Source organism: Suillus subaureus (assembly GCF_016647635.1).
Source record: "Suillus subaureus strain MN1 chromosome Unknown BJ212scaffold_41, whole genome shotgun sequence".
NCBI classification, from domain to species: Eukaryota; Fungi; Basidiomycota; class Agaricomycetes; order Boletales; family Suillaceae; genus Suillus; species Suillus subaureus.
The window spans coordinates 304,012-330,532 of record NW_024538597.1 but is presented as its reverse complement, the minus strand read 5'-3'; the positions used below and the strand labels follow the sequence as shown (position 1 = coordinate 330,532).

The 26,521-nt window shown below is 47.1% G+C and overlaps 8 protein-coding genes across 8 annotated transcripts; 7 read left to right on the top strand and 1 right to left on the bottom strand.

Moving 5' to 3' along the window:
* Positions 1 to 510: 510 nt before the first annotated feature.
* Positions 511 to 1,177, bottom strand: BJ212DRAFT_1485438 (uncharacterized protein; the record flags this gene model as incomplete). The annotated part of the gene is made up of 3 exons (XM_041340978.1): positions 511 to 803; positions 858 to 1,086; positions 1,136 to 1,177. 3 exons carry the CDS (start codon positions 1,175 to 1,177, stop codon positions 511 to 513), a joined length of 564 nt encoding a protein of 187 aa, XP_041188324.1.
* A 271-nt stretch (positions 1,178 to 1,448) lies between these two features.
* BJ212DRAFT_1385999 (peroxisomal oxidase) lies at positions 1,449 to 4,644 on the top strand. Its single transcript, XM_041336822.1, has 17 exons — positions 1,449 to 1,584; positions 1,640 to 1,754; positions 1,805 to 1,883; positions 1,928 to 2,082; positions 2,134 to 2,218; positions 2,274 to 2,512; positions 2,562 to 2,621; positions 2,675 to 2,814; positions 2,867 to 2,886; positions 2,938 to 2,972; positions 3,021 to 3,178; positions 3,233 to 3,444; positions 3,492 to 3,891; positions 3,944 to 4,128; positions 4,179 to 4,275; positions 4,322 to 4,441; positions 4,512 to 4,644. Exons 2-16 carry the CDS (start codon positions 1,646 to 1,648, stop codon positions 4,394 to 4,396), a joined length of 2,049 nt encoding a protein of 682 aa, XP_041188323.1. The 5' UTR covers positions 1,449 to 1,584; positions 1,640 to 1,645; the 3' UTR covers positions 4,397 to 4,441; positions 4,512 to 4,644.
* Positions 4,645 to 6,419: 1,775 nt separating this feature from the next.
* On the top strand, positions 6,420 to 8,073 carry BJ212DRAFT_1303316 (uncharacterized protein; the record flags this gene model as incomplete). The annotated part of the gene is made up of 10 exons (XM_041333396.1): positions 6,420 to 6,450; positions 6,586 to 6,668; positions 6,752 to 6,880; positions 6,945 to 6,990; positions 7,053 to 7,068; positions 7,165 to 7,219; positions 7,279 to 7,357; positions 7,551 to 7,578; positions 7,610 to 7,674; positions 7,802 to 8,073. 10 exons carry the CDS (start codon positions 6,420 to 6,422, stop codon positions 8,071 to 8,073), a joined length of 804 nt encoding a protein of 267 aa, XP_041188322.1.
* Positions 8,074 to 8,237: 164 nt separating this feature from the next.
* Positions 8,238 to 9,022, top strand: BJ212DRAFT_1485436 (uncharacterized protein; the record flags this gene model as incomplete). The annotated part of the gene is made up of 4 exons (XM_041340977.1): positions 8,238 to 8,353; positions 8,427 to 8,482; positions 8,542 to 8,852; positions 8,906 to 9,022. 4 exons carry the CDS (start codon positions 8,238 to 8,240, stop codon positions 9,020 to 9,022), a joined length of 600 nt encoding a protein of 199 aa, XP_041188321.1.
* A 3,527-nt stretch (positions 9,023 to 12,549) lies between these two features.
* BJ212DRAFT_1281512 (uncharacterized protein) lies at positions 12,550 to 14,304 on the top strand (the record flags this gene model as incomplete). Its single annotated transcript, XM_041331622.1, has 7 exons — positions 12,550 to 12,841; positions 12,892 to 12,974; positions 13,024 to 13,368; positions 13,428 to 13,552; positions 13,614 to 13,743; positions 13,798 to 13,827; positions 13,879 to 14,304. The coding sequence occupies 7 exons, from the start codon at positions 12,550 to 12,552 to the stop codon at positions 14,302 to 14,304; spliced, it is 1,431 nt and encodes a 476-aa protein (XP_041188320.1).
* Positions 14,210 to 15,225, top strand: BJ212DRAFT_1385924 (uncharacterized protein). Its single transcript, XM_041336821.1, has one exon. The coding sequence runs from the start codon at positions 14,449 to 14,451 to the stop codon at positions 14,875 to 14,877; it is 429 nt and encodes a 142-aa protein (XP_041188319.1). The 5' UTR covers positions 14,210 to 14,448; the 3' UTR covers positions 14,878 to 15,225.
* Positions 15,226 to 18,473: 3,248 nt separating this feature from the next.
* BJ212DRAFT_1281530 (FAD/NAD(P)-binding domain-containing protein) lies at positions 18,474 to 20,176 on the top strand (the record flags this gene model as incomplete). The annotated part of the gene is made up of 7 exons (XM_041331625.1): positions 18,474 to 18,747; positions 18,798 to 18,880; positions 18,931 to 19,275; positions 19,332 to 19,456; positions 19,517 to 19,646; positions 19,701 to 19,730; positions 19,781 to 20,176. 7 exons carry the CDS (start codon positions 18,474 to 18,476, stop codon positions 20,174 to 20,176), a joined length of 1,383 nt encoding a protein of 460 aa, XP_041188318.1.
* A 3,201-nt stretch (positions 20,177 to 23,377) lies between these two features.
* Positions 23,378 to 24,829, top strand: BJ212DRAFT_1385900 (Mn superoxide dismutase). Its single transcript, XM_041336820.1, has 8 exons — positions 23,378 to 23,504; positions 23,561 to 23,723; positions 23,773 to 23,951; positions 24,005 to 24,068; positions 24,119 to 24,156; positions 24,212 to 24,226; positions 24,288 to 24,308; positions 24,357 to 24,829. Exons 1-8 carry the CDS (start codon positions 23,385 to 23,387, stop codon positions 24,426 to 24,428), a joined length of 672 nt encoding a protein of 223 aa, XP_041188317.1. The 5' UTR covers positions 23,378 to 23,384; the 3' UTR covers positions 24,429 to 24,829.
* Positions 24,830 to 26,521: the final 1,692 nt, after the last annotated feature.

The window sequence follows — 26,521 nt, the reverse complement described above, 5'->3', positions numbered from 1 at the left end:
GGTGGGTGTCGTTGAGTTAACGCGGTGGATAACTTGAAGTGAAAGTCGAGACTCGGGACACAACCAATAGGGCTGCTCAATTCTTGGGCTCAGTTCGCTGGCGGAGTTCACTTGTCAAAAATCGACGTTTTTAAAAGATCCGCAACACTGCCGACAGCGTGCCGATGGCCCAGCCGTGATGCGGGAATGAATTCAAGGATTGCTGCATGGTGAAACCAACACTGGCCGAACTTCAAGCACATCTCGCGGAGCAAGCCCAACTCCTCATGGGGCTTGCGGCTGTGCTCGATGATGATGACAACAACAATGTCGAATTCGCCAATGATGATGACCTTGATGATGATTTTTTTTCTGATTCTGATGCATTGCTCATGGCAGCTCTTGAATATCGATCGTCTGCAGCGTCTATCACTGGTGATGGTTCCTGAGGCCCATACAATCAGATTCCTCAGTCCAAAGACTTCTTTTCGTGCTGCTTGCAAGGTCCTGATCGTGAATTTCGACACCACTTTAGGTGTGTAGTGTAGATTTATGAACCAATGGTTTTTTGTGAACTTTCAATTGAACCAGAGTCAGTCGAGACACCTTTGACCGGCTGGTAGCAAAACTAGCAGATAATACAATTTTTACTTCAACTGTGGCCTTGGCTGTGGATCTACATGGCTTCTTTGCCGATCGCAATTTTGGAGCAATTGTGCCTGCACGTGCGCGTTTTGCACCACCTTTGGTAGGTGTAGGCGTGCTAGGCTCAGAAGGTGCTGAAGGCAATAGCGGGAGAGCCACTTGGGCCCCTCTGCTCCATCCTAAATTGAAATTAGTCGAACACGCTACCTTCAAGTCTGACAAAAAAAACTTACCACTGTGGTCATCGTAGTAGTCCAGACCTACATTATGGTCATCCCTACCCCAAGCACTGGCTCCTGTAGCGCTGTTGACGGTCGCGGAGCGTGCCAGTGGCTGGTGTTGCGGAGTAGCATATGACGGATCTCCCCACATGTGCTGCCCGCTATAGGCATGCGGTGGTGGCATGAACGAGGCGCTGGTCATATGCGGAGTTGGTGAGACGGACGGCTGTGAACGTGCAAGCTAGTATTAGTGTAAATCAGTCTGATCCTCACAAACGAGCTAGACTTACTGCAAGGAGAGCCTGTGCATACTCATTAGATTCACAAGCCATCAGAAAGCAGCTATTACGGGTATAAGCTGGGGAGGCATGTCAGCTCACGTTTCTGCTAGCCAAACAATACTTACCTAGGCCGCTAGTGATGATTGCTCCTGCACGGAGCGCTCTTTCGATGATCAACGGAACGGAGTGCGTGTTATTTGCGAATGTTGACGGATGTCGGGTGCCTGCCGAACGTTAAGCGATTCATTAGGTGACAAGTGAACTCCGCCAGCGAACTGAGCCCAAGAATTGAGCAGCCCTAATGTCTAATTTGCATCCGTTTACGTCAGACGGTCTACGTCGGATATTACGTTTGTACTAACCACGTCGGATTAGACGCCTCAGTTTTGTAGCCTGTTGCCACCGGTAAACTGAAAATCACAAGATTTCTTACCTCTGTTGCATATAAATAAAGCTTGGTTAATTATCCTCTGGCCCTCGGCGAGCAACTCATTCTGAATCAGCAACACAAAGACCATCATGGCGCCTAGACAAAAAATGGATATCAACCAACAAACAGCTACTGATATGAAGGCAGCACGTTCACGAACCTCGATCAGTGTCCAGACTGTCAGAAACTATCTATATGGTGAATAGTCTAAGTCATCCTAGTTCTTGTAGCACCCTAACTTCGCTCAGGTGGACAGGAAGTGTGGGATCTGCATGAACGCCTGGAAAAGATTCTTGTGCAAGAATCATTATTCGACAAACAGCACAGGTGGGTGTCGGCTATCTTGTCTTTCGTACGACTTATTCTCTCAGGGATTTCCTAGGGCGGACAGATCAATTCATCAGAGCTGCTGCCATCATAAATAGGCTGGATGAGTTACGTCGGATGCATAATTGGTCTGAAGAAGAATACACTACAGCCTCGACACTTCTTTCGGAAACAATATCCACCACACTGCATGACCGTGGTATGCAGACGTATTTCCTTCACGCATACAGCACACTCATAATTTGTGTAGCATTCCAGCCCGTCTTCCTCGGTCAAGGATCTCCTGCATTGATGGAAAGCTATTGGGACTTGGTGCATGAGAAAGGGATTCAAGGGTATTGTCGGCTTCAAGTCATTTTCACCTGAATTATACTCACTAGGAAGCTTTAGGTGTTATCTGCAAACTGAGCTCGGTCACGGTACAAATGTAGCTAGTCTAGAAACTACTTCGACATATATCCCGGAAACCCAAGAGTTCGAAATAAATTCTCCCAGTCTTACGAGCACTAAGTGGTGGGTCGGTGCTCTGGGAAAGTCCGCAACTCATGGTGCTGTCCAAGCAAAGTTGATCTTGCCGGACGGGAAGGATATGGGTCCTCACCTCTTCCTCGTGCAACTGCGGTCATTAGGTTTGCCTGAGTGTTTCCCAATTTATAGCGATACTTAATATTTTTGCAGAGGATCACAAACCTCTCCGAGGAATCACTGTTGGCGATATTGGTCCAAAAGCCTCAGGAGGTACGTGAAATCTCGAGCCGTTTATAACGCCTTATCTGATGTATTCGCTATAGGCATGGCTGCACAAGATCAAGGCTTCGCGAGATTTGATCACGTACGGGTACCCAGGACGAACATGTTCTCGAAGTTTGCCGAGGTCACGACGGAGGGTAGTTATATCCAACCTCCTCACGCAAAACTCAGCTACGGAGGAGTAATTTTCTTCAATTCGTCGTCATATTGATGTTACTGACACGATGTGCCAGATGATGTATATTAGGGCAACGTTTGTCAATCCTCTATATTTCTGCCTAACAGGACTAACAATATATTCCAGCATGATACCAGGGGCCGGATGGACCATAGCCAAAGGTAGAGCTCTAAGCATCCAGTGTAATCCCAAACCTAATCCTTTCGCAGCTGCAACAGTCGCTATTCGTTACACGACTGTCCGGAGACAAGGCGAACCAGATGCAAAGGGACTCGAACGTCAAGTCTTGACATATCCTTCAACATACTACCGCTTGTTACCCATCCTCTCTAGGGCATTCGTGTTCATTGAGCTCGGGAGGTATACGGTTAGTTCTACTTCTTCGTCCGTTAGTCCAAGTGCTCACCTCCACGATGGTCAGATAAAAGCGTTGACTCAGATGCAACAGCGGCTTGCAAGTCGAGACACTTCCCTTCTTCCGGAGATGCATGCTCTCTTGTGTGGCTTAAAAGTCTTTGTTACTACACACGGAATCATTGATATTGAAACTGCTCGGCGTTCTATGGGTGGACATGGGTACAGCGCATTTGCTGGACTAGGGCGATTATACATCGAATACCTCCCTTCCGCAACGTGCGTTTTACCTTCTGGATGTTAATTGACGTTGAAGAAGTACCTAGGTTCGAAGGGGACAACTTTGTCTTGGACGGACAAGTAGTACGCGCCGCTACAAAGTTATGCAAAGCTGTGCTTTCGTCAGCCTTGGTTGTTTCCAAGCTTCCCCTTCCATCGGCTTATCTGCGTCTCTTGTCCACAACCGGCGAGGCCCCTCCACAAGTCACCGCATCAACTTGGCACGATGTCCAAAGTGTTGTCCTTCTTCTAGAGTGGCGTGCTGCTCTTATGGTAAAGAACTTCACACAAACACCAGCGAATGGAGATGTCGATGCGAGCGTCAATCAGCGCTTGGCCAAAGCCGTAACAGAGGCTTTTATCGCCGCGCAGGTCGGTGAGATGATCAACAATCTCGCCAATTTACCTTCGGAGGACGCGAAGGCTGTCGGCTGCCTTTATAAGCTGGTTAGTTGCCATCTTCGTCACTGAAAACGTTCTGATTGCATCACTTTAACAGTACTTACTAACGTGTGCTGAAAGCGCTCTCGTAGATCTCCTTTCGGTTGGATTGATTCGTCATACGGGTGCCGGCGATCCTACACAGGATCTCCGTTCAGCCGTCAAAGCACTTTGTATTGAAGTCCTGCCCAATGCCATTGGTCTAACCGATGCTTTCGGCTTCTCGGATTGGTCCCTAGATAGGTACTTGCAAACTGTATCTGTACGATTGACGTATTGACTACGTTCGATAGCGCACTGGGAGTCTTTGATGGCCGCGTTTACGAGGCACTCTGGCAACGAGTGCAGATGGAGCCGATGAACAAGGATGAAGTTACCCCCGCTTATGCTGTAAGTCTGTTCGTTATTTGGTTTGTCATTTACTCAGTCAACGTAGCCTTATATTCGACCCCTGCTACAACGCGGGCAAGCTGCGGCTCAGCAGAAGATGAAGCTCGACAGTAAACTTTGAAATTACCGATGGTATATTCAAAGCAGCCCGCCATTTATGAGATTAGTACGTGTTCCTCCATAAACACGTTCAGACGAGTAATTTGCGCACTTCAGGATGTTTAGCACTAATGCAGGCTAGCACGACATTTGCTTTTCTTGGATCCATGTCATTTTGTAAGGTATCTTCACATGCACACATACCAGTATTTCTTTATCTTGAGTTAAATTACTATGTTGTATTTGAAATCGACTTATGCAGTGAACTGATACGATAAGTCCAAGCGCCGTCTGCGACAGGTCGGAACATTGACGTTAGCAACAAGTCACGGTATACCCTGGAATAGCGGAGGTTGACGTACCACATTTGAAAATCCATCGTCAACATATATGTTAGGAAGATAGCATGAATAGAAGAGACGTCATGCATCAATATGAATTCACTGATGCGGTGGCGCGTGGCGCATGGCGCCCTGATCCTATCATCATTGTGATAGGCCCGCCTACGCTGAAGTGTAGATCGAGAATCAATCGACAGGAACAAAGATGTACCATGTAATCTTTAACGACCACCCAATCGCGTTCCAACAACTTGCCACAGAAGTCTGCCTCACGCTCAAAGACCCCGGTCATCGCAAAGCTGTTTGACATCCTCACCAAGATCTCGGACTCGACTGATATGATGCTCGTGTTTGGTTCTACACTGGAGAATGAGAATGTATCTTTCTTGTTGGTGGTTAGCGGAACGTTGAGGTAGGCAAGATGATTGTGATTTCGGACGTGCTGAGGCTGTTGTTGACTTTTAGGTTCATTGGGAGATGGTCGCCAACTGAGCTGAAAGCTGCGCTTGAACGGCTGTACACTCTGCGAACAAGGATCATCTGTTCCACACTGTCTTGACCCTGTACGAATGAAAGATGAAAGTAGCAGTTGACAGTTAAGGTGAGGTCGCATCCAAAGTAAGGATTATATGCAGAAGGGAATTGTTCAAGAGACCCACCAAGCGGACTCTCTGAAGACATTGGTTGCACAGTGTCTGGTTCAAAGACTGCTGATAAATGGTTGGTACAATGAGCACATAGCACACTTAAAGTGGACCATTACCTTTTGGAACAGTGACGACGAGCAAGGTGACCGGAACAATGAGAATCTGGATGAATGCAATGTCGTCCTAGTTCGCAGTCCTAAGAAATTTAGCGAGCGGTTGTGATAACTGAAATCAGTCACCTGAGGCTAGTATGCTCGCCTGCAAATATAACAAGTTGCACGATGAGTCCGATCACCGTAGAGAGTAGAGACTCGGACTAGAGTCTGAGAACATTTAAAACATGAGTTAAAGATGATCGATGTCAATGAGCGACTACCAATGCTTCATGCAATTCGCAGTGCACACTTCATGAACAACATTGAACATACTATACGTAAGAGCGTGGCTCATTGGTTGAAGGTTACGTAATGATGGCAGCCTGTCGCCGCTGGCAGTACTCTAACTTCATTGGTCTGCACCGTGCAGGTAAGTTGAATACATGTCATAACCAGTCAGCGCTCTCAATCAGATACAGGATATGTCTTGGATAAGTCTCCTGGAGGAACCGGACTAGCCAGCGCATTCGAGTCCGAGTCCGACTTGCAAGCATTGAGAAGTTGATCCTGGTTGATCACTTTCGTCAGCGCAGTGGCCGTAGGGTGAAGAACATAAAAGGATCGCAACCAATCACGATTATCAGGGGAGTTCAAAGCTGGATTTCGTTATGCTTCTGTTTGTAACCTCACTGGCATGGACGTCAGAAGACTCAGAACGAACTTGAAGGCATTGTAGTTGAATCCATTTTCAAGAACGGAGATCGCGATCGCCAACATGTTTTGATTCATCCTTGACAGAGTCCATGTGCTGTGGCCATCGTTGCAGGGCTAGGACGCAGTGGTATGCTTATCCCTGTAGCTGTGCCTCTACGGCGCTTAGATCCACACAACGCCTTCTCCAGTGATAGAAAACGTATCAAATTGACGAGGTCAGAATTTCACTACTACCTAAGCAAGTTGTAATGACAGTCACTCGAAGAATAGGCGTCAAACGTGCGAGTTGCTGTCGATTATATGCCACGTCGGCTCACCTTGCCTAAGAATTTTTTTTCGGAGAACGGCGCCCCGAGGTATTTCACAAGGTAAGTTCTAGTCTTTAGTCCGTTCGTTATCTCACCCCGTGCAAAGGCGCTTTACCGGATTACGCCACGAAGGCCTTCGAAACCGTGAATTTCCAGCATTTGTATCGGAAAGTGGTTTTGTCAACTGAGGTCATTACCAAACCGGCCGACGGTTGAATTCGAATACGCTCTTGAGCCTCAACAGGACATTTCTATTACCCCCAAATTCCCAGGCTTCAAGCCCAAACCCTCCGGCGTCGGTATCACCAGTTACGGAGAAAGCTGTAATATCTCACTATAATAAGGTGGACACGGCAAGCAAGAAGCCGGCTTACAGACACTATCTTCTCACCGGTTCTCTGGTGCGCCCTTGCGGTCCAGGTCACCTCTGTTGTTGACTGTCAAATCTCTTGGGACGTGCTGCAGCTGCGTCAGAGCGTGGTAACCTGCCGGGACAGTGAGCTTTCTGGGAGTGAGTGAACACCGTTGGTTTTTTGGGTTTGCCACTATACGAGACAAATATCGGGCTTCCAGGCCGCTGTTCGGCAAGGTCCGAACCGAATTCGAACATACTACAGCTCATAGATGATCTATCTTCATATCGATAGACCATAACATGATATCCCTAACGTTGTCCTTATTCTAGGGTGACGTGCTACTATCATGCAAAGAACTATTCGCAAGACAAGCGACAGGAGATGGTGCGAGCGTCAATCGATGCTTGTCCAAAGCCGTAACCGAAGCTCTTGTTGCCACGCAGGTCGGCGAGATGATCGATAATCTCATGTTTGAATGTCAAATCCTGATGCTAAGGTTGCTGGCTGCACTTATGGACCTCGGTAAGTTGCTATCTTCGTCACCTGCAGACATTCTTGTTGATAATATCCCTCTTATAGTACTCACTAAGGAGTGCTGACAGCGCTCTTGTGGGTTTTCCTTCGTCCGTCACGGGTGCCGGTGATCGTACACAGAATCTCCATCTAGTCAACAAAGTTTGGAAGCTCTGCGCACATGATGTCACTCAACCAATAGGTGTTTTGGCTTTTCAGACTGGTGCCAGGTTTGTGTAATCGATATCTGTATGACTCCAGTCGAGGAATCTTCGGCGGAACGAAAGAACCGGTTGGAGTCTATGGCCTTATGGGTATCCGCATTCGTGAGTCACGCATCCCAAAAGTCACTGGCCCTGGATCCTACCTCACGGCTAAAACCCCAAGTTGCCAACCTGATATCCATGAATGCGGAAAACAGCTGATCGGATAGTTGATTCCCTTTGAGGATAGGCGAAGGCACAGAGAGTTCCAAATTCCGGAAGAGCGAGCCGCAGCGAGTGTTGGGGCTCATCCGTATCCCCCTGATAAGAGCTTTCGTCGGATCGACACTGCCACCAATCCATCTCCCTAGCATGCCCCTCCTCAAGCTGACAGAGTCCTATACTCGGGGATGGCCGACCGCTGCGGGTGTGATGGATGTGGTTGTGCTACGGCTTCTGCTGACCCCACCTAGGATTGGCTATATCTGTGACATTCTTCACACGTACCAAGTTAATCAGTGAAGCTGGAGAGCCGTCCGCAATATTAATAGGCCGTAACGAAACTTTCGCCATAGATATCACCAACACGAGTCCCAAGGAAGTTTGAAATTCATCGACCAGGGTATATATGCGTAAGCACTGTTGTAAAGAGTATCTATTGCCAAAGCTTCACCTGCACTTGAGCTATGCCTATCCCAACGACTGAGCTCGTCATTTTCGACACTACAGAAGCGATTCGTAATGATCGCTCAATTTTGAGACCTGCATTCGAGATGGTTTCAAAGTCTGATGGTATCCAGATGTGCGTATTGTTCTCCTGCTAGTGTATATTACTTGTAATACAGGGCGCTCTGATCATACTATTATTGCAACAGGCCTGCCTACGTTGGAACACAAATCGAGAATCCTGCTAAAGGCTATGTCTTCATGAGTATGTGTTACATCTTTCGTTAGCCTTGAAAGGGGCGGGAAATAATACCCTGGCTTCAGACTGGGATAGCCTAGCGCATCATCAGGCGATGCTGGCGTCCCCCTCGTACGCGACTTTGCTTGAAGCTCTGAAACCCGCATATGGGGGCTGGTCGAAGATGTATCATGCAATTTTCAATGCCCATCCCATCGGACTCCAGCAGCCTGTTACAGAAGTCCTCCTCCTCACCATCAAGAACCCCAGTCATCGCACAGAGGTGTTTGACATCCTCACCAAGATCTCGGACTCATTTAAGAAGATGCTCGTGTTTGGTCCTTCGCTGGAAGATAAGAATGTGATTATTGTCGTTGGTGGTTGGCGGAGCGTTGAGGTATGCGTAGATATTGTCGCAATTTTGGGCGTACTAACGCTGATGACTTCTAGGCTCATTGGGAGATGGTCGCTAAGCCTGAGCTGAAAGCTGCGTTTGAACGGCTGTACACTCTTGCCAACAAGGACCATCAGTTCCACAGCACCTTGACCCCTTTCACGGGGAAGTAGCGATTGTGTGTGAAGGATACTGAGGTCGAATTCAAAGCACGCAATTGTATATTATAAGTTTCTGTATCACAAAGTCCTCATGACAGAATGCTGTGAGGGAAGGCAAAACGACATCTTGGAAGGCATGTCCTGACTGTTCATCAGCTTACAGTGCCTCGGTCGGTCCCGGTCAGCTGCCAGTAAGCCAACTTGATGCAATGATTGTCTTTATTGATCGCATGATCTCTGACATCATCAAGGACCCACGTTTTAAAGTTCATACCTATCATATGCACTCTATCTGTGTAAAATAGGAAGGGGTATTCGTTACGTTAACGATAAGATTGTTTGGAATTGCTTGCTTTGTACTGGTAGCAGCTTAGCATTGTATTCGGACCTTCATCAGCCATCATCTATGTCTAGTATTGATGTGCTGGGCCCTCGGATCCTCGTAAAAGGCCGGGCTACTACCAGCCAGTCTACTAGGGTTGTTTGTGGTCCAGAGCGCACTATCCCAAATTTTACGGTTTGCCAGCTTTTACCAGTCCGTCTTATCGTCAGACTCGTCACGAGTTTACTCTGTCAGATCGTATGGCGTTAATACTGCTCATCCCGTAAAGCATCTACACACATACTTGTGTATCGAGCCGGATTAGTAACTATGCACGCACCACATGGTCTCAAAGTCAGTCGTGTAAGCTGTAGGTAGGAGTGGATCAGATCGATCATCGATCATCGGCAGTCCACGCGGTTCAGCGGATATATTATTTGGGGATATTACATAAGAGGCACTTCTCCCGCTACTATCCCAGCGACTGACATCATTCGACACTTTCGAAAGAACATCTCAATTTTACGCCCTGTATTCAGGGATGAGAATGCGATTGTTTTTGTTGGCAACTGGCTGAGCGTTGAGATAGATGTTGATATTATCATGATCTTGCACATACTGATGCTGTTGTGGACTTCTACTAGGCTTACTGGGAGATGGTTGCCAATCCTGAACCGAAAGCAGCGATCGAACGGCTATTCATTCTTGCCAATAAGGACCATCTGTTTCATACTGCCTTGAACTCATACGCGGGAAACTAGCGGTCGAGACCAAAGCTCTGTACATTTCGAGCTCCTGTATCGCAAAGTCCACACGATGGAATCCAGAGGGAAATGTGACGCATTGAAAGCACGCCCTGGCCTGTTATTGGTCGGGGTTGCCAATCAACTCTCGATCCGTTGTGCTGACGCACTTGACTCGTCATTTTTATCGATAGCTCTTACACCATCGAGGACGCATCCAAGCACATTCTGGCCACTTAGACATCCGAGACACAAGTCGAGCTCGTACCCATCGCTGAATGGAATAGCCAGACAGGAGGCACTTATCAACGATAAGACACCGTAGCACGTTGCTTGCTAAGTTAGCTCTAGCAGTGCTAGCAATAATTCCGAATGACAAATGAGCTAGGCGTTACACCGTGCGCGACGGACCGGAATTTCATGGCCAACCAATGCCGTGGAGCTCCCATCCGTGAAGTGGCGGTCCTATGACATAAAAAACTACTATGTTCCTCCTATGACGTCCAGTACAAATGTCGGCTGGTGATCCTGGAAGCTTCCAGATGGAGCGAATTGCGGTAACACGATGTTTCGTGTTTCTGACGATTAGATTTCAGTGACAGCGACATAATACTTACGAGCCCAAAAACGTCACTGCAATTTCTAAGCAATATTTAGATCGAGCTGGGACAAACACAATCATTAGAACTTGCCCTTTGATTAACTTAATCCAGTATGTAGCAGCTACACTGCGTGGGACGGTTCGTGGGTATAACTGAATTACATAAATATGGCGCATGCACGCTCGGAGTCGTGGGTCTCTGTGGGAGACTGGCACCAACTTGAACCTGCTCAGCCACCAAACTTATCTCCATGACTGCAGAAGCCTGGCGTGTAGGCACGAAACTCTAGCTCAAGTACCCGTATCGTGACTTGATCGAACGCCACATGATATCTGTGGCTTTTGGTTCAGACATGTAGTGGGAAAAGAGTGGTTAGTTGAGTCACGGGAGCGTTGGAAAAGGAGTCGATCACTGGCATTGGGTCTGCAGACACTGGACGTCGAAAATGACTTCTTGGGCGATCCGCACTTTCATGGAGGGCCCAGCGGGGTGACCTATCTGTGTAAGTTGTTTGCTTCACGCGAGTCCTATGAAGGTATCTCTAATGTACACCCTACCTCTGAAAGAAAACTCGTCTAATGAATAGTATCGCAGTTAAGATTTGAGGTTTGTGACTTGAACGGCGTGGCAGACTAGCACTAACGAGCCTCTGAATCCAGTAACACCAGCAGAAACCCACAGGGAAAGAGAAGTACAGTCTCATCTGCAAGCTACTCAGGGTCACCTTTGTTCAAAATTTCCGAGCATCCAGATTTAACTTATACATCCGATGGTATCTACCCGTCGAGCATAACATTTGCCGGGAGTCCCAAACTAGGATAGGTGCGCTGACCTCTTGGGCAACTCACTCTAACCTTTGATCTTATCTCATAGGTTACCCAGGGGTGGCACCGTGGCAGTTGTGACAGTGGTGTGATAGTGGCTCTCTACGTCATGAATCATACACGCCCACGGGTATACACGCCGGTTATCATCCAGAAGCGCATATACGAGCTACGACTTATCCTTCCATAAGCCCATCTGTAGTCGACCGTATACATAGAACAGAATCGATATCTTGCCTTCGCTGCTCCTTGGCCGTGGGGAGGTCCCTACTTTTAAATTTTTACTGTGGTAATTCATTCTTCCTTGCAGTGTCCTTTGCATTACCTTTCATCGAGTATTGGTTTACTAATCGAATACCCAACAGTTTGACAATCGTACTGCAACCGTCGTCTCTCACCCACCCCTATCATCACCACCTTTGCAAGCATTCTGACTTTGAGTTAAAACCTCCCGGGCCTTCTGTGGAAGCTTATGCCTGAGAGTTTAGATAAATATTTCGACGAACTTACTCATCGATCTTAATAACATGATGTGCGTCCACGTGACATACAATTGAAGTGTGTCGGATAACAAATCATTTCGACAGACAAAGCCTAGGCTAACCGTCCAGGTACTTTGAGTGATGGATCTTCACCGCAGCGACCGCTTGGAAGGAAATCTTGGCCAGTAACTGAAAAAGGATGATTTGTTTTACCCTTTGATTCAAAGGATCTGTACTGACATCTTCAAGTAAGCGAGCACTCCTACTTCCAATTCAGGGGACAAATCACGCGAGGGAAGAAAAATGACTAGCAAGCGACGAAGACGGGCGCGAAATTCGTGATTGGATCGATACGAAATAAGGAAGGTACGTTCTCGTTCTCCTTAGCAGCCTATATCAATAGTTCACCCACACCCATCATCACACACTTTCGGCCCCCTCTACCATTCCTGCTCTGTCATTGCCAAGTCTTACTCCTTGAGTAATACGATGAACACACAGGAATCTAAAACAGTTAGTAGTGATGTAGGGCCCGGCCAAAACGAGGCTATGTACTGACGTTCCGAATGTCTCAGGCCGGTTCGGCCCATCGGCCTGACCATCTATACAAAGGAAGGCGAGCTTCACTGCCCCTGAACATCGTAGTCGTAGGATGCGGTCTGGGAGGTCTCGCTGCTGCATACTGCCTCGCACAGGCAGGTCATAACATCACCATCCTTGAAGCAGCGTCAGCCATCAGTGAGGTGGGCGCTGGCGTTCAAGCCAGTCCCAACGTCTCGCGTCTCTTGATGCGTTGGGGTCTCGGCCCACATCTTGAGGAACACGGTGTCAAAATTCAGGGTATGAACCTTAAACGATGTGAGTTGCATCGAAGTGTTCTGGTGCTCTTGCTTGATGCCAATCTCCAGGGGCCAACGATGAGGTCGTAGGGTGGACGCCGCTCGGGGATGTGATGAATAAGGAATACGGTTCCCCTTTTTACTTCTTACACGTTAGTCCTCTCCTTGTCGTGCCTATTCTTTCTCACGAGGCTAAAACAGCGGGCTGATTTACACCGTATGCTCTATCAAACCGCTGAGCCATACTGTAACATCCGTGTTAATAGCCGCGTTGTATCCGTTGACCCATCGAAACCTAGTGTAACTCTTACTTCTGGGGAGGTCGTATCTGCTGACCTACTCGTTGGTGCGGACGGAATCAAAAGTGTTACTCGGGAGTATGTTGTCGGTGGGCTCGATAAACCCAGGGCTACTGGAGATGCTGCCTACAGAGCCATCATCCCGGCTGAGAAACTCCTACAGGACGATGAGCTTAAACCATTGGTGGAGAGAATGGAATCGAACATATGGATGGGCCCCGGAGGTCACATCATTGGCTATGCTATTGTAAGCCGACTGTTCGGTTAATATGGTTGACATCGGGAGTTAATGCGAAAATTGGACAGCGTGCCAAGAAAGAATTTAACCTCGTCATGATGCACCCTGATGAAGCTGAAGGGGGCGTGGAATCATGGACTGCTGAAGGTAACATGGACAAAATGAAGGAGTACTACAAGGGATGGAGTACTACGTTAGTGACTTCGTTTTGGTCTCTACCTTGTGCTCAGGCTAACTGGTGGTGTGGGACGCAGTGTTCAAAAACTTCTGGCCCTTGTTCCGTCAACGCTCGATTGGAAGCTGATGGACCGAGACCCACTGCCTTCGTGGATTCACAAGGATGGCAAGTTGGTCTTATTGGGCGACTCATGCCACCCAATGCTGGTTTGTTTAAATTCTCGATCAAAATAACGCATACTGAGTGTCATATCCCCCTAGCCGTACCGCGCGCAAGGGTTAGCCATGGCGGTAAGGAGGAGTGTCGACAGTAAACTGAGCGCTGATGTTAGACTTCTCTAGATTGAAGATGCCGCTGTCCTAGGCAACATATTCTCGCATTGCTCGGACCGCTCGCAGATATTGCCTCTCCTCAATGCCTATCAATCTCTCCGGTACGACCGTGCTACCGCAACACAGAAGTCCTCAAGTCTAAACCGGTACATATTTCACAAACCCGACGGGCCAGAGCAAGAGGAGCGTGATCGCGAGATGCGCGCGGCCATGGAAGACGCATTGCGCATTGCGCGCGGTGAGAAGAGCACGCGTGTACTCGCAGGCAATGCGAATCAGTGGGCTGATAAGACGAAGAGCGACATCCAATATGGATACGATGCAGATGAGGAGGCAGAAAAGTGGTGGCTCGCGAATGGGAACAGGCTTATGACCCTCGTTCCTTCAATTGAATTCAAGCCAAGTGTTGTGCATTCTGCAAATCGCGATCACTAATTCCATAGAAAGTCTTTCAGTTATTTATATTGGTTCCATTCTAGACTATTGACTGATGCCAGTGTCGAGTGTGGTGGCCGTTTAGCTCGGCAGTCCTATCCTACACTGGTGCTGTATGTTGAATTCCGATTCAAGCCCCTATCCATGTCTGCCATTTTGCGTGCGACGCTAGCCTTATTCGTGTCCACTCCGAATCCTTGTGATATTGATATTCCCGCTACCTTCAGGGAACTAGGTATTTATCAAAATGTAAAAAACACTGGTTTTGCATGCCGGATACACGTAGTGACATTTCCCATGTTTCAGTTTGGAAATTTAAACTGGATATGTATAGTGGTATTGGATGACTTCCCGCAGCATTCGAACGTCGTTCTAACTATACATTTAGTTCTAAAGTCCTCGTGCCAACGTCAAACGTCAGTGATCTGCAAGTTCGCATGTCGAAAATACCCAGTTCTAAAGAACTTGATATCTATTCCATCCTCCTCCCCCCGGTGTTTAAAACACAAGCCTTTCAGACTCCGTAACTATATTGTAAGCGTCGCCTATACATGCCCATCTAGATACAATTGACCTGCAGTTTGGAAAGCATTTTTAGATTGCGACAAGGTGTGAGACGATACACTGACTTTTAAGGTTAATCCAGGGTTCTAAATGCTGCGGAAAGTCGCAACGATGGGAACGGCTGCGCACTCATGTATCGTCCAACGTCAGTGTGAACTACTGATATATCTGGTATATACCTTTTTTTTTTGCATCCGATTGAGCCCTCGTATATACTTTTCGTTCGGTGATTCTGAGTCACCGAGCAACTTTTTTTTAATTCTAAAAAGTCATTTTATTGTCCTTCGGGGTCGAAGACCCTATGTATGACATAGCCCTGTTCGCGGGGGGCTTAGTCCCGCTTGTACTATCGTATGACCAAGCAACTTTATAAATGCAATACTCGTTGTCCTCTTGAGTCGAGTCTCGATGTATCGCCATCATGATGAGCTCCATCAAATTTTCCATTATGCCGTCCGTGTGCGCTCATAATGCATGGGTGTTTTCACCTTCTCTCTGTCCTCCCCGACAAGGCATATCATATGCTCCTGAGACGAGCTCCTATATCCGACTGGATGTTTGAATGCTCTGCCGTTGCTGCTAGTGCATTCAATTATTTCATCTATTTCATTACGCTCGGATGTTCAAAGTGTACTCCTTCGCACATGCACCCCTACTAAAAACGGTAGAACATCGTGTATATCATCGACGGTATCCTTTGAAAGGTGGCAAACCGGGGCAACGATCGAGAAAAGCCGCGGAAAATTTGCTGTTGGACAATATGCTACATGTGTGACGAGAATGAGCGCATTTCAATAGACAGGTTCTGATGATTGATTGAGATGGATGTGACTTTCAGAAAGCGCGACTTAAGGGGTTGAATTTACAAGTATGCGGAAGATGCTTGAGCACCGTGACATTCCATTCCTTTGAGAGGTTTGTCCGATGAAGGGCCACCGCCAAGTTTACATCATCGGAGAGTTTGGACAATTTATGTTCGTAACCCAATCAACTCGCGCAAGTTGGTTTCACTTGGTCAGATGAGATTGTAAGTGCGTTAAGAAATCGAGAGTGATGAATAAGAATAACTTACAGTGAATAAACAGTGAACAAGCTTGGTGGAATCATCACCTACAACGTATGAATGGTGAAGTTCTCGGCATCGCGTTCTCTTTGAATCATCTTCTCGAACGCCCGTAAGTTATGGATGATAATTGATAAATTTGCGAGGAAAGGCTGAAGCCATCGTGGGGCGCGAAGATGAATTCTCATGGACAGAGTATCACATAAAAAGGAGGTTTCGGCGTAATGACTGGACCTAGTTAAGATGGACCTCCGAGGATGGATACACCGCAAACATGATGTCAGTAGGTTTCGAACCAACTCCAAGAGGAACAGATTTTGACTCCGTTGTAGTAACCACTTGGCTAAGACCAGTTAGATGGATCTCTGAAGAAATCATCCACGAGTCAATGTCAAGGTGTGTTCCGATGGAAAAAGACTTGTCACCCGGCGGGTTTTGAACCTGCAGAGTTGAAGTGAAACAGATTTTGATTCTGTCGTGGTAGCCACTTAGTGAAGACCAGTTAAGATGCACATCCGACGAAACCATCCATGGGCGAATATCGAAGTGTGGTCCAATAGGGAACAGAAACCTTGTCATCGGCAGGTTTGACAGACTTTAAACCTGGCTATAAGACTAGTTAAGATGGACCTCCAAAGAAACCATTCATAAGCGAATTTTCAAGGCGTGTTCGACAAGAAAAAACCTTATCATCCGCAGGTTTCGAACCTGCGGGCACAGTGCAAGAGACAGATTTAGATTCTGTTGTGGCAACCCCCTTGGCCAGGACAAAGTTAAGATCTGGAACCTCCGAGGAAATCATCCATGAGTGAATCTTGTTTCTGATAAACAAAAAAGCCTGTTGTTCGGCAAGTTTCGAACCTGCATAGTCCCAGAGAAACAGATTTTGATTCTGTTGTAATAACCATTTGACTCAAACCATTGAGCTGAACCCCGACGAAATCATCCATGAGCGAATGTCAAGGCGTGTTTGAGAAAGAAAAAACCGATCGTCGGCAGGTTTCGAACCTATGCGGCAGGCTAAGAGAAACAGATTTCGATTCTGTTGCGGTAATCACTTTGGCTAGGATGCTTCGTAGTTGACGAACTCCCGAGGAAATCGTCGAACTTGCATAGTCCAAGAGAAACAGATTTTGATTCTCTTGTGATAACCATTTGGCTCAGACCATTGAGATGAAACCCCGACGAAATCATCCATGAGTGAACGTCAAGGTGTGTTCAAAAAGGAAAAACTTATCGTCGGCAGGTTTCGAACCTATGCGGCAGGCTAAGAGAAACAGATTTCGATTCTGTTGCGGTAATCACTTTGGTTAGGACGCTTCGTATGTTGAGATGAACCTCCGAAGAACTGTCCATGAGCAAATGTTAAGATTTGTCGGTAGCCTGCAGGCACCACCCAAGATTTCTAATCTGTTCTGGTGGCAATCGGCTATGGCTACTACTTAAGATAGACCTGGAAGGAAGGATCCATCCATGAGTGCTGGTGAATGTTCAAGGCGTGGTAAAAGGAAAAAAGGTTTTTGAGTAGTAGGTTTCCAACCTGCAAGTTTCTGTCCTGTGCCGCTTACCACTTGACTAAGACTGATCAAGATGGCTGTCTGTAGTACGCACTGACAGTAGGATTAGCAGTCAACTCGACGCAAAGTAGCCAGTTTGATGGACACAAAGCATGCCAAGTAAGCGCCGGTGCCGTTACGTTCCTAATAGATATTAATTCTCACAATGTCAAAAAGTGGGAACATACAGCCACAACTTATGGGCTGATATTAATATTGACCTCATGGTACAAGGTAGTGCCCTTCGACCAAAGAACACCGGCCGTGCCTATGGCCACACCACGCTGTGCACCGCAAGGTTTAGTTCAAAGTCCGACGATTATCTAAGGGCCGAGGGGAGACAGGGTTGCATTTTACTTGTGGGTCTCTCAGTGCTTTCATAGCTGCGTAGTATTACGACATGCGACACAAACTTTTAACAAACTTTTCAATAACACCGACGTTGTCCACTTTATATCCAATCAGAGTCAAATCCGCCGGACGGTTCTTCAAATCCTGATAACAAATCATTTGAAATTTGATAATGAACCCTGTCAGGGTACTACAAACAGACTTTTATCACGGCAGCGGCGACCTTGAACCTCAACTTGAAGGAAGCTGGGCCAGCGACTGCGAAGGCATAGTAAGTCTCCGCCTCCATTTCGAAGGGCCGATGCTCAGATCAGACAGTACTCCTGAAGAGGCAGAATCTACTGCCAAGGGAAGAGAAACGACTAGCCAGCGAAGACTGACGCGAATTGAACTAATATGACCTGATCTGAGTATTTTAATAGTCTACTGAGGGGAACCGACTCGGTGACGATATACCGGCAGAATAGTATATCCTCCTTCACAGCCTATAACAATCTTCCACACACGTACACCTCAGTCCCCCTTCTATCATCCCTGATCCTTCAAGCCCTTGTGTGATATGGACGCTAAGGAATCTCAAACAGTTAGTGACAATGCAGGACCGATCAACACTGGACTATGCACTGACCTGCTGAATGTCTCAGGCTGACCATCTATACAATGGAAGGCGAGCTTCCCTACCCCTAGACATCGTAGTCATAGGATGTGGCCTGGGAGGTCTCGCCGCTGCATACTGCCTCGCACAGGCAGGTCACAAAGTCACCATCCTTGAAGCAGCGCCCGCCATCGGTGACGTGGGCGCTGGCATTCAAGCCAGTCCCAACGTCTCGCGTCTCTTAAAGCGTTGGGGTCTCGGCCCACAGCTCGAGGAACTTGGTGTTAAACCACAGAATTTGAGCATTAGACGGTGTGAGTTGCGATTAAATGTCGTGGCGTTCTTGATTAACGTTGATCTCCAGGGAAGAATGATGAGGTCGTGGGCTTCACGCTATTCGGGGAGGCGTTCGTTAAGGCATACGGTTCCCCTTATTACCACATACACGTTGAGTCTTCTCCCTGATGCATCGATTTCACCTGACCAAGTCAAATCAGCGAGCTGATTTCCACCGTATGCTCTATGTGGCAGTTGAACCACACTGTAACATACGTGTCAATTGTCGTGTTGTATCTGTGGACCCGTCAAAACCTAGTGTGACTCTTGCATCTGGGGAAGTCGTATCTGCTGACGTACTCATTGGCGCCGACGGGCTCAAAAGTATTACTCGGGAGTATGTTGTCGGTGGGCCCGATGAACCCAGGGTTACTGGAGATGCTGCTTACAGAGCCCTGATCCCGACCGAGAAGCTCCTGCAGGATGATGATCTGAAATCACTGGTGGAGAATACGGAATCAATTATATGGATGGGCCCTAGAGGTCATATCGTCGGCTATAATATTGTAAGCAGTTCGGTCAAACATAGTCAATGATGGGAGCTAATACGAGAGCTACACAGCGTGCCAAGAAAGAGTATAACCTCGTCATGATGCACCCTGATGAAGCTGAAGAGGGCGTGGAATCGTGGACTGCTAAAGGTAATGTGGAAAGAATGAAAGAGAGTTACAAAGGGTGGAACATTGTGTCAGTGACTCCATTTTGTTGGGCCCATCGTGTTACGCTAACTGGTGACACGGGACGCAGTATCCAAAAGCTTCTAGCACTTGTTCCGTCAACGCTCGATTGGAAATTGATGGACCGAGACCCACTACCTTCTTGGATTCACAAGGATGGCAAGTTGGCCTTGTTGGGTGACTCATGCCACCCAATGCTGGTTTGTGTGAATTCTTGATCAAAATAGCGTATGCTGAGTGTCATATCCCCCTAGCCGTACCGCGCGCAAGGGTCAGCCATGGCGGTAAGGAGGAGTGTCAACAGCAAACCAAGTGCTGACATAGACTTCTCTAGATTGAAGATGCCGCTGTCCTAGGCAACATATTCTCGCACTGCTCGGATCGTTCGCAGATTACGCCGCTGCTCTATGCCTACCAAGCTCTCCGGTACGACCGTGCTACCGCAACACAGAGGTCCTCAAGTCTAAACCGTGACATCTTCCACCATCCCGACGGGCCAGAACAAGAAGCTCGTGATCGCGAGATGCGCGCGGCCATGGAGGACACGTTCCGCGTCGCGCGCGGCGAGGAGAGCACCTCTGTGCTAGCAGGCAATGCAAACCAGTGGGCTGATAAGACGAAGAGCGACATCCAATATGGATACGATGCGGATGAGGAGGCAGAAAAGTGGTGGCTCGCGAACGGGGATAACTTGATGAGCTTCGTCCCTAGATCCGAGGCGGTGAATTAAACTTGTGGCTGCGCGAAGTTCTGTAACTTGTACTAGAATGTATGAATGTGTAGTTAGAGAATGTGTCATTTGACAAGTACGTGACATTGAGTTCGATGGTCTCTGGTTTGACGTTAGCGGGAGGCTCAAACACGTACGCACCGATCCGTGGGAACCCTCTGGAGAAACTGTACAGTTGCAATGTTGATGCAACGACGCGCCGATGAATATTATGAATGCGTGATGGATCCATATAGCCTGTGGTAGTCTGTGTCGTCTCGAAAGTTGTTTGACGTCCTTTCAAATTCGGTTTCTCTCGGGTCCGGTATCTTTATTTTATTAACAATCTTCATATTCAGAATGATATTGCGTCTCTCAAAACACCTCATGGCCAGCACATCTCCTCGAATCTTTGGCGCTACAGATTGCCCACCTCACAACATCCTTCGCGATATACAAACATGTCTTATTCTACAATAAATTGTACCACCCGCGATATCATGAATCTGCGTATGCAATAGCTGTTGTTGGTTACAACTGTCAACGGTCACTCACCTCACAGTAACTGCTTGTGTTTTACATGTGGTCCCCTGTCGCCGTAGTATTTGATAGGGTATGTCTATCTGTTCATGTGGACGATATCAATGACTTTCACTCGCGCGCATTTCGAGTCTACTACGTATGATATTCAAACGGTTTAAGATTTGTCAAGAGGCGGTACTCCCTTCCCAATTGCTGCCTCGTGCATTATGTCTAGACTATCGATGGTTTTCTTGCATGGATGCTTGCTACGCACACACAATATTTGTCTGTGTCTATTCTGCGTGGTGTAAGTGTTGCACTACGAGTTAGAACTAAAAGATCAGATGTGCGAGATAAGGAATATAGTGTCCATCTGTCAATGTAATCGTGCACATGTCTGACTTCACTTTTTGAACGCACAGAGCTTGTAAGCATGTCGGACGATGCCATATCCTCCTCAAGAGTCAATCCAAGCATCACTATGTCTTAATAGAACCCATGGTGTGAGCAGAGTCACCAGATCGAACATAACTCCATGCTCATTCTGAGGCCTTGGTAATAGAGTTAAACTGATATGCACAAGCTCGCAAAGCACTTGAGGTGAGAGTGTTTGAAACTTTCTTTCCAGGATCGTAATATTTCCAGTCTTCCTTCGTCCGTGTCGGAGTGCTGCATGTGGAAGAGTAACGCAGGTAACTACATGGAGCTTGTCACAGTAGAAAGTTCGTAATGTTATCTATGATGAAAAGAGCATTTCGTCTATTGCCGGGACTAATACTAGCGGATCTTCAATGTACGATTATGATCCGTCTCGGACCTCGGTGGTTTAGTTCCTGGCTTTCGATCCTATGTGTTCTACCACCGCAGTATAATCTACTTGGTTCTTTCCTTCTGGAACTTCGCTGGAACTCTCAAATCTAGCTTAGGGTGTCGCCGCCAGAACCACAGATTCCTTACTTTGGACGATAGGACATATTGAACAGCTTTGGTCTGCGGCGTATCTTGCGCACTTGGTTAGATGGAGGTCACCTTGATTCTGATGGAGTTGTGGAGTATGCATAACTCGCTGGTTAGTGTTCAGGCCTCAAGGCTACATCTGTCACTTGTTAATCAGTAGAAATTACACTAGTAAATTCTTAAAATTGATTCGAGTGCATTGTCACTGAAGTTCAAAGAGCAATTCGGCTTTTCACGAATGTAACCGCCTGTAACATGGATGTCATGATATACGGTATCGTCTTTCACAAGATTACGGCGGTGCATCTATTCACTAGAGATTTGAATAAATTAAATCAAATTAATTTGAGACATAGAAGAGGGATCGCACAGAGATGGCTAAAACAGTTGATTAATGAAACCTTTTAACTCGTATACATGTATGTCTAGACCTTAGATCTACGAAGAACATAAATCTAAACTTTAAAATCAATATATTCTATAGCACGCACCATCTACCATTCTTGATCGTGCATATAACTATCAATGAGCAGCGGCATGTGCGGAGGAAGTGCAGACAATCTGCAATACATAGCGGCGGGTATAAACGAGAGAATGAGGGACGACGGTGCAAATGAGTAAGGACAAACAAATATAAGTGACGGCAGATGCAGATGCTCGAGGAGGGACGAGCAACAATGTGTGGCAGCTGGTGTAAATGAACGGGGACAAGCCCAGGCAAGTTTGAATAAGTGGAAATGCACACAGACGAGTGAAAGCGAATCCGAAGAGAACACAGGGACAGGCGCCCCACCAGAGCAGTACAGATGTGCGGTACACATGTACTGGCAGGACAACGGTGAGGGAGGAAACAAAGTTCCACACAGTTACTATCACCCTGCTGCAGAAACACCATTATCACGCATATAATACTTACATGGATTGATGTGCTCGCCAAAAAATTATGGCCCGCTAACGCACGTCACGCCGTCATCGAAATCCATGTTAGGTATGAGGAGTGAAAGGCGGGAAGCAATAGAGATGGTGGCAACCGTTCAGACCACCTTGCGGAAACCGGATATATATATATAGAATATTACTGACTGGCCGCGGCAAGGAATTGCCAGACGGGCTGGTCAAGAATACGGCAGTGGAACTGCTATGGACTTGGAGGGGTTGGACAGCAAAGCGAATTGAGGGAAATAAGAACACGAAATGAGCATCAAAAGCTGTAAAAGCTGTAAAATTATGTACCATATTTATGTCTTCCTCGGGCATTTGTGTTTTCGGAGAGTCTTGTGTGGGTGGCGAGGGCTGTCGATAAATGCTTCGAGGAGATTAGTAACGTCGTCGAAGGTGATCAGGGCATTCCGTTAGTACAAATTTTCAAACACCTATCTCATATATAGTTGGACCACCAACAAATTGCCAAGATTGCAAGGTAATTTGCTGGTTTGGGAGGTCGGAGGCCTACGCTGCATGATATCTTGTCGCAACGATAGGAGTCATTCACCTTGCATGCATTTGATGCTTATCTAAAGTCGAAGTTTGTTGCATTACGACGAGTAGCGTGGCGCTCAAAACTTGTGATGCCCAGCTTGATCGTCACAGAGCTTGATCATCATAGGCGTATTAACGTGAGTGAGTCTGAGACAGCCTGAGACTAGTAGTGGAGACTCCCTGAGAGAAAGTCAAGCGTAAGCTCGTCTTAGTCAGCAGCTGGGCCTTACGCTATGGAGTCCGTGGGAGCTCTCACTTGCAACTCACCTGAATGCTCAATATGTTGTCCATCGCAAAATCTGCTCTGCGGCCCTCTCTGGCTCGTGCGTTCGCCGCTCCCGCGACCAGAATGTCTCTCCACACTCTTCCGGACCTGCCTTATGCTTACAATGTTAGTGTCTTTTCATATACGAGCACGGAGGATGCACCTGAAGCTTAATGGTTTAGGCCCTTGAGCCATACATCTCCGAGGCAATAATGAAACTCCATCACACTAAACATCATCAGACCTATGTCAATGGACTTAATGCTGCAGAGCAATCTTATGCGCAGTCACCTTCCGTCAGGGAGAAGATTGCCTTACAGTCAGCATTGAAATTCAACGGCGGCGGTAGGGTTCAAGGCTTCTTATTTTGAAAGCTTGACTTCATACCGTCTAGGCCACATCAACCATTCGTTGTTTTGGAAGAATCTTTCGCCCGCCAATGCTGACGGTGGCAACCTTTCCGACGGTCCTCTGAAAAAAGCCATCGAACGTGACTTCGGATCTGTGGAAGAATTTAAGAAAAAGTTCAATGCTGCCACAGCAGCTATCCAGGGCAGTGGATGGGGATGGCTCGTAAGATATCTTACAGGTCGCATGATTCATATTGTTGACATTGACGTGCAAAGGGCTACAACTCTACCACCGACATGCTTGAGATCGTCACGACCGCCAACCAAGATCCCTTACTTTGTACGTGGACACCGAAGTCTGACTGGATATCCCCTGACCTATTTACGCAGCTCATACACCCATTATCGGCGTTGACATTTGGGAGCATGTAAGTGTGACTAGTCATTAACCTATGACAGTACACTGACGTCATCCGTTCACAGGCTTTTTACTTACAGGTATGCAATGATCTGGCAAATAATTGTTTTATCTTTCATATTCACTTTTCTCCTTTCACAGTACCAAAATGTCAAGGTAGATGTATGTGTCCCTTTCTTTGTTCGAGGATTACGGCTGACATGCATGTAGTACCTCACTGCAATTTGGAACGTCATCAACTTCAAAGAGGCAGAGCAAAGGTTGGCCGAGGCCGCCAAGTAGCCCACTTGGTTTTTTTGCGTCGTTGCATAGTAAACTTTTGTCGCACAATGTGATACGTTCTTATGATGTTTGTTTGAACCATACGTTGAAGTTGCAGTTAAGTGCCAGTCTACATATGTTGTCCACTTTCACCGTATTACCTGCAACGACCTCCAGCTTTTTTCGACCACCAATGGAATACAACCCTTCCGTAGGAAACGGATTATACGGCAGTTCTCCTGGAAACTGTAATCAAGGTATATTTCAGGTGAATTTCATGACAGCTGCTTGTGCAGATTCCCCGATGAAGAATTGGCAAGTTCAAGGTGTTCCAGACGATAACGGAGAATTTTCAGGGTAGGGAATTGGCCCCGTCAGAACATCTGCGATGTTGCGCATTCTCAGAATGCCTATGCTGCAACTGCCTAGTACGGAACGGGCTAATCATATATCGAGCACTGCGCCTACTCGGTGTTCATTGTGTTGTCCTGCTGTGGGCGTTTACACAGTTCGTTTGTTATGATTTACGCAACTTCGGTCCAACCCGAGGTTCGACAGATCAACTAGCCCGATAGTTATGTGAGTGCTCTGCAGGGTCATGGCTGGGACGGGCCCCGCCCAAAATTTAACAGTAAGTCTTGGAGCCTTCTCGGACCCTTTCTGCAAACGATTGAAAATACCCGAGGACTCTTGACCATTGACATCCTTCGTCATTTGGTTACAAGTTGCCCAAGCAGGCATGCACTCTGGCGGAAATTAGGACCTTGAGGTTTGATGGATATTGTCCACGAATGACAGGGCACTTTATTCATCAGCTAATAATCTCAAATACAGCATTAGTCGACATCAATTACTTCCTGCTAATCCTTGCGGCCGATCGTCAATAATTTCTGGACAGAGTAGGTGCCTTATCCCCACGTCCATGTCCGGCAAGAAAACTAGGCCGCCGGTCCCGAAAATCATGCATGTATGCGATATACATTCTTCGAGAGCAGGTCATCTGCGTGGTGAATATAGGTGACTTCCAGTAACCTCTTCCATGCCGAGGTATTTTGGTACCCGGGCTTATTTAAAATGGCATGCTAAAGCGTACTAGATGGGCCGAATATAAAGTTTTCATTTCTCAATCTGCCTGATATGACTGACGTCGTTATAGAGGCCCTGACATGCCCTGACGTGCTCACAGCTTTTCCTTCATTATTATGTTTCCTTTCATTCTCAATATAGATGACACATAGAACCTCATTGGTGAGCTAAGTATCACTGTCCATCGAACATGAGACTGACACCGCTGCACCGCAGGATAGGCTCACTTCTACCACTATGTATGTATATTGCTGCAGGTGACCGAAAGTCGTTCTGTCAGGGACATCCTTCTTTCAATTTCCCCAAGGCCCGTTGCCGGTTAAGTAGTAATATACCTTGTCATGGTATGCGAGGCAGCGGGGGTGGCGCGATCCACGCCCAGCCAATACCGGGCTGATCGCAGATATATGATGATAAAACGTTCCCAAACACCTGACACTAGAATACAAGCTCGTATCTTGTTGCATTATTGAGAAGTGGGACTGAGCACAAGGAAAGGATTCTGATAGCGTCGGAACGCACCAAATGCATAGCCGGCTAGACCGTCGTCAATGAACCGTATCATCACTAACTGATGGTGGCGAAACCCGCTAAGATCATTGAGATAGATTGGTTGGATCATGATTGATCTGCCGGACTCATCGCGCGTTATTTTATCGTGTTCCAGTGCTCAGCACTAACCGGCAGATAGCGTGTTGAATCCCGAAACATGATCAAGTAATGGACCCAAGTTAAAGTTGGTTGGGCATTCGACTTTGTACTAGTAAGTTGCTGTGTGTTAGTGGACACACAAACACTTTGACTGGCCATGCATCATGGTTTCAGGTAAGATGTCCATACGTGTGATGTGGCGGCAAGTGGGCGATGTGTTGCTACTTGTTCTCACAGCTCAGCGCTCGGGAGTTCAACGCTTTGTTTCACGAGATTCAGCTCCTCGGTAATATTAGATTGGGCAACGTTCTCGATATTTAATCGCGGAGAAATGGTGTTTGTACACTATAGAAGGAAGTCTTTCCAGGCCGAAAATC

What these genes read in the sequence shown, in the direction of transcription:
- BJ212DRAFT_1385999 (XM_041336822.1), top strand. Translation starts at nt 1,646, where the DNA reads ATGGCGCCTAGACAAAAAATGGATATCAACCAACAAACAGCTACTGAT. An exon ending in CAAAACTCAGCTACGGAGGA is followed by an intron (nt 2,815 to 2,866) that starts GTAATTTTCTTC and finishes ACGATGTGCCAG; the next exon opens with ATGATGTATATTAGGGCAAC. An exon ending in GAATACCTCCCTTCCGCAAC is followed by an intron (nt 3,445 to 3,491) that starts GTGCGTTTTACC and finishes AGAAGTACCTAG; the next exon opens with GTTCGAAGGGGACAACTTTG.
- BJ212DRAFT_1385924 (XM_041336821.1), top strand. Translation starts at nt 14,449, where the DNA reads ATGTCTGCCATTTTGCGTGCGACGCTAGCCTTATTCGTGTCCACTCCG.
- BJ212DRAFT_1385900 (XM_041336820.1), top strand. Translation starts at nt 23,385, where the DNA reads ATGCTCAATATGTTGTCCATCGCAAAATCTGCTCTGCGGCCCTCTCTG. An exon ending in ATTGAAATTCAACGGCGGCG is followed by an intron (nt 23,724 to 23,772) that starts GTAGGGTTCAAG and finishes CATACCGTCTAG; the next exon opens with GCCACATCAACCATTCGTTG. An exon ending in GCAGTGGATGGGGATGGCTC is followed by an intron (nt 23,952 to 24,004) that starts GTAAGATATCTT and finishes TGACGTGCAAAG; the next exon opens with GGCTACAACTCTACCACCGA.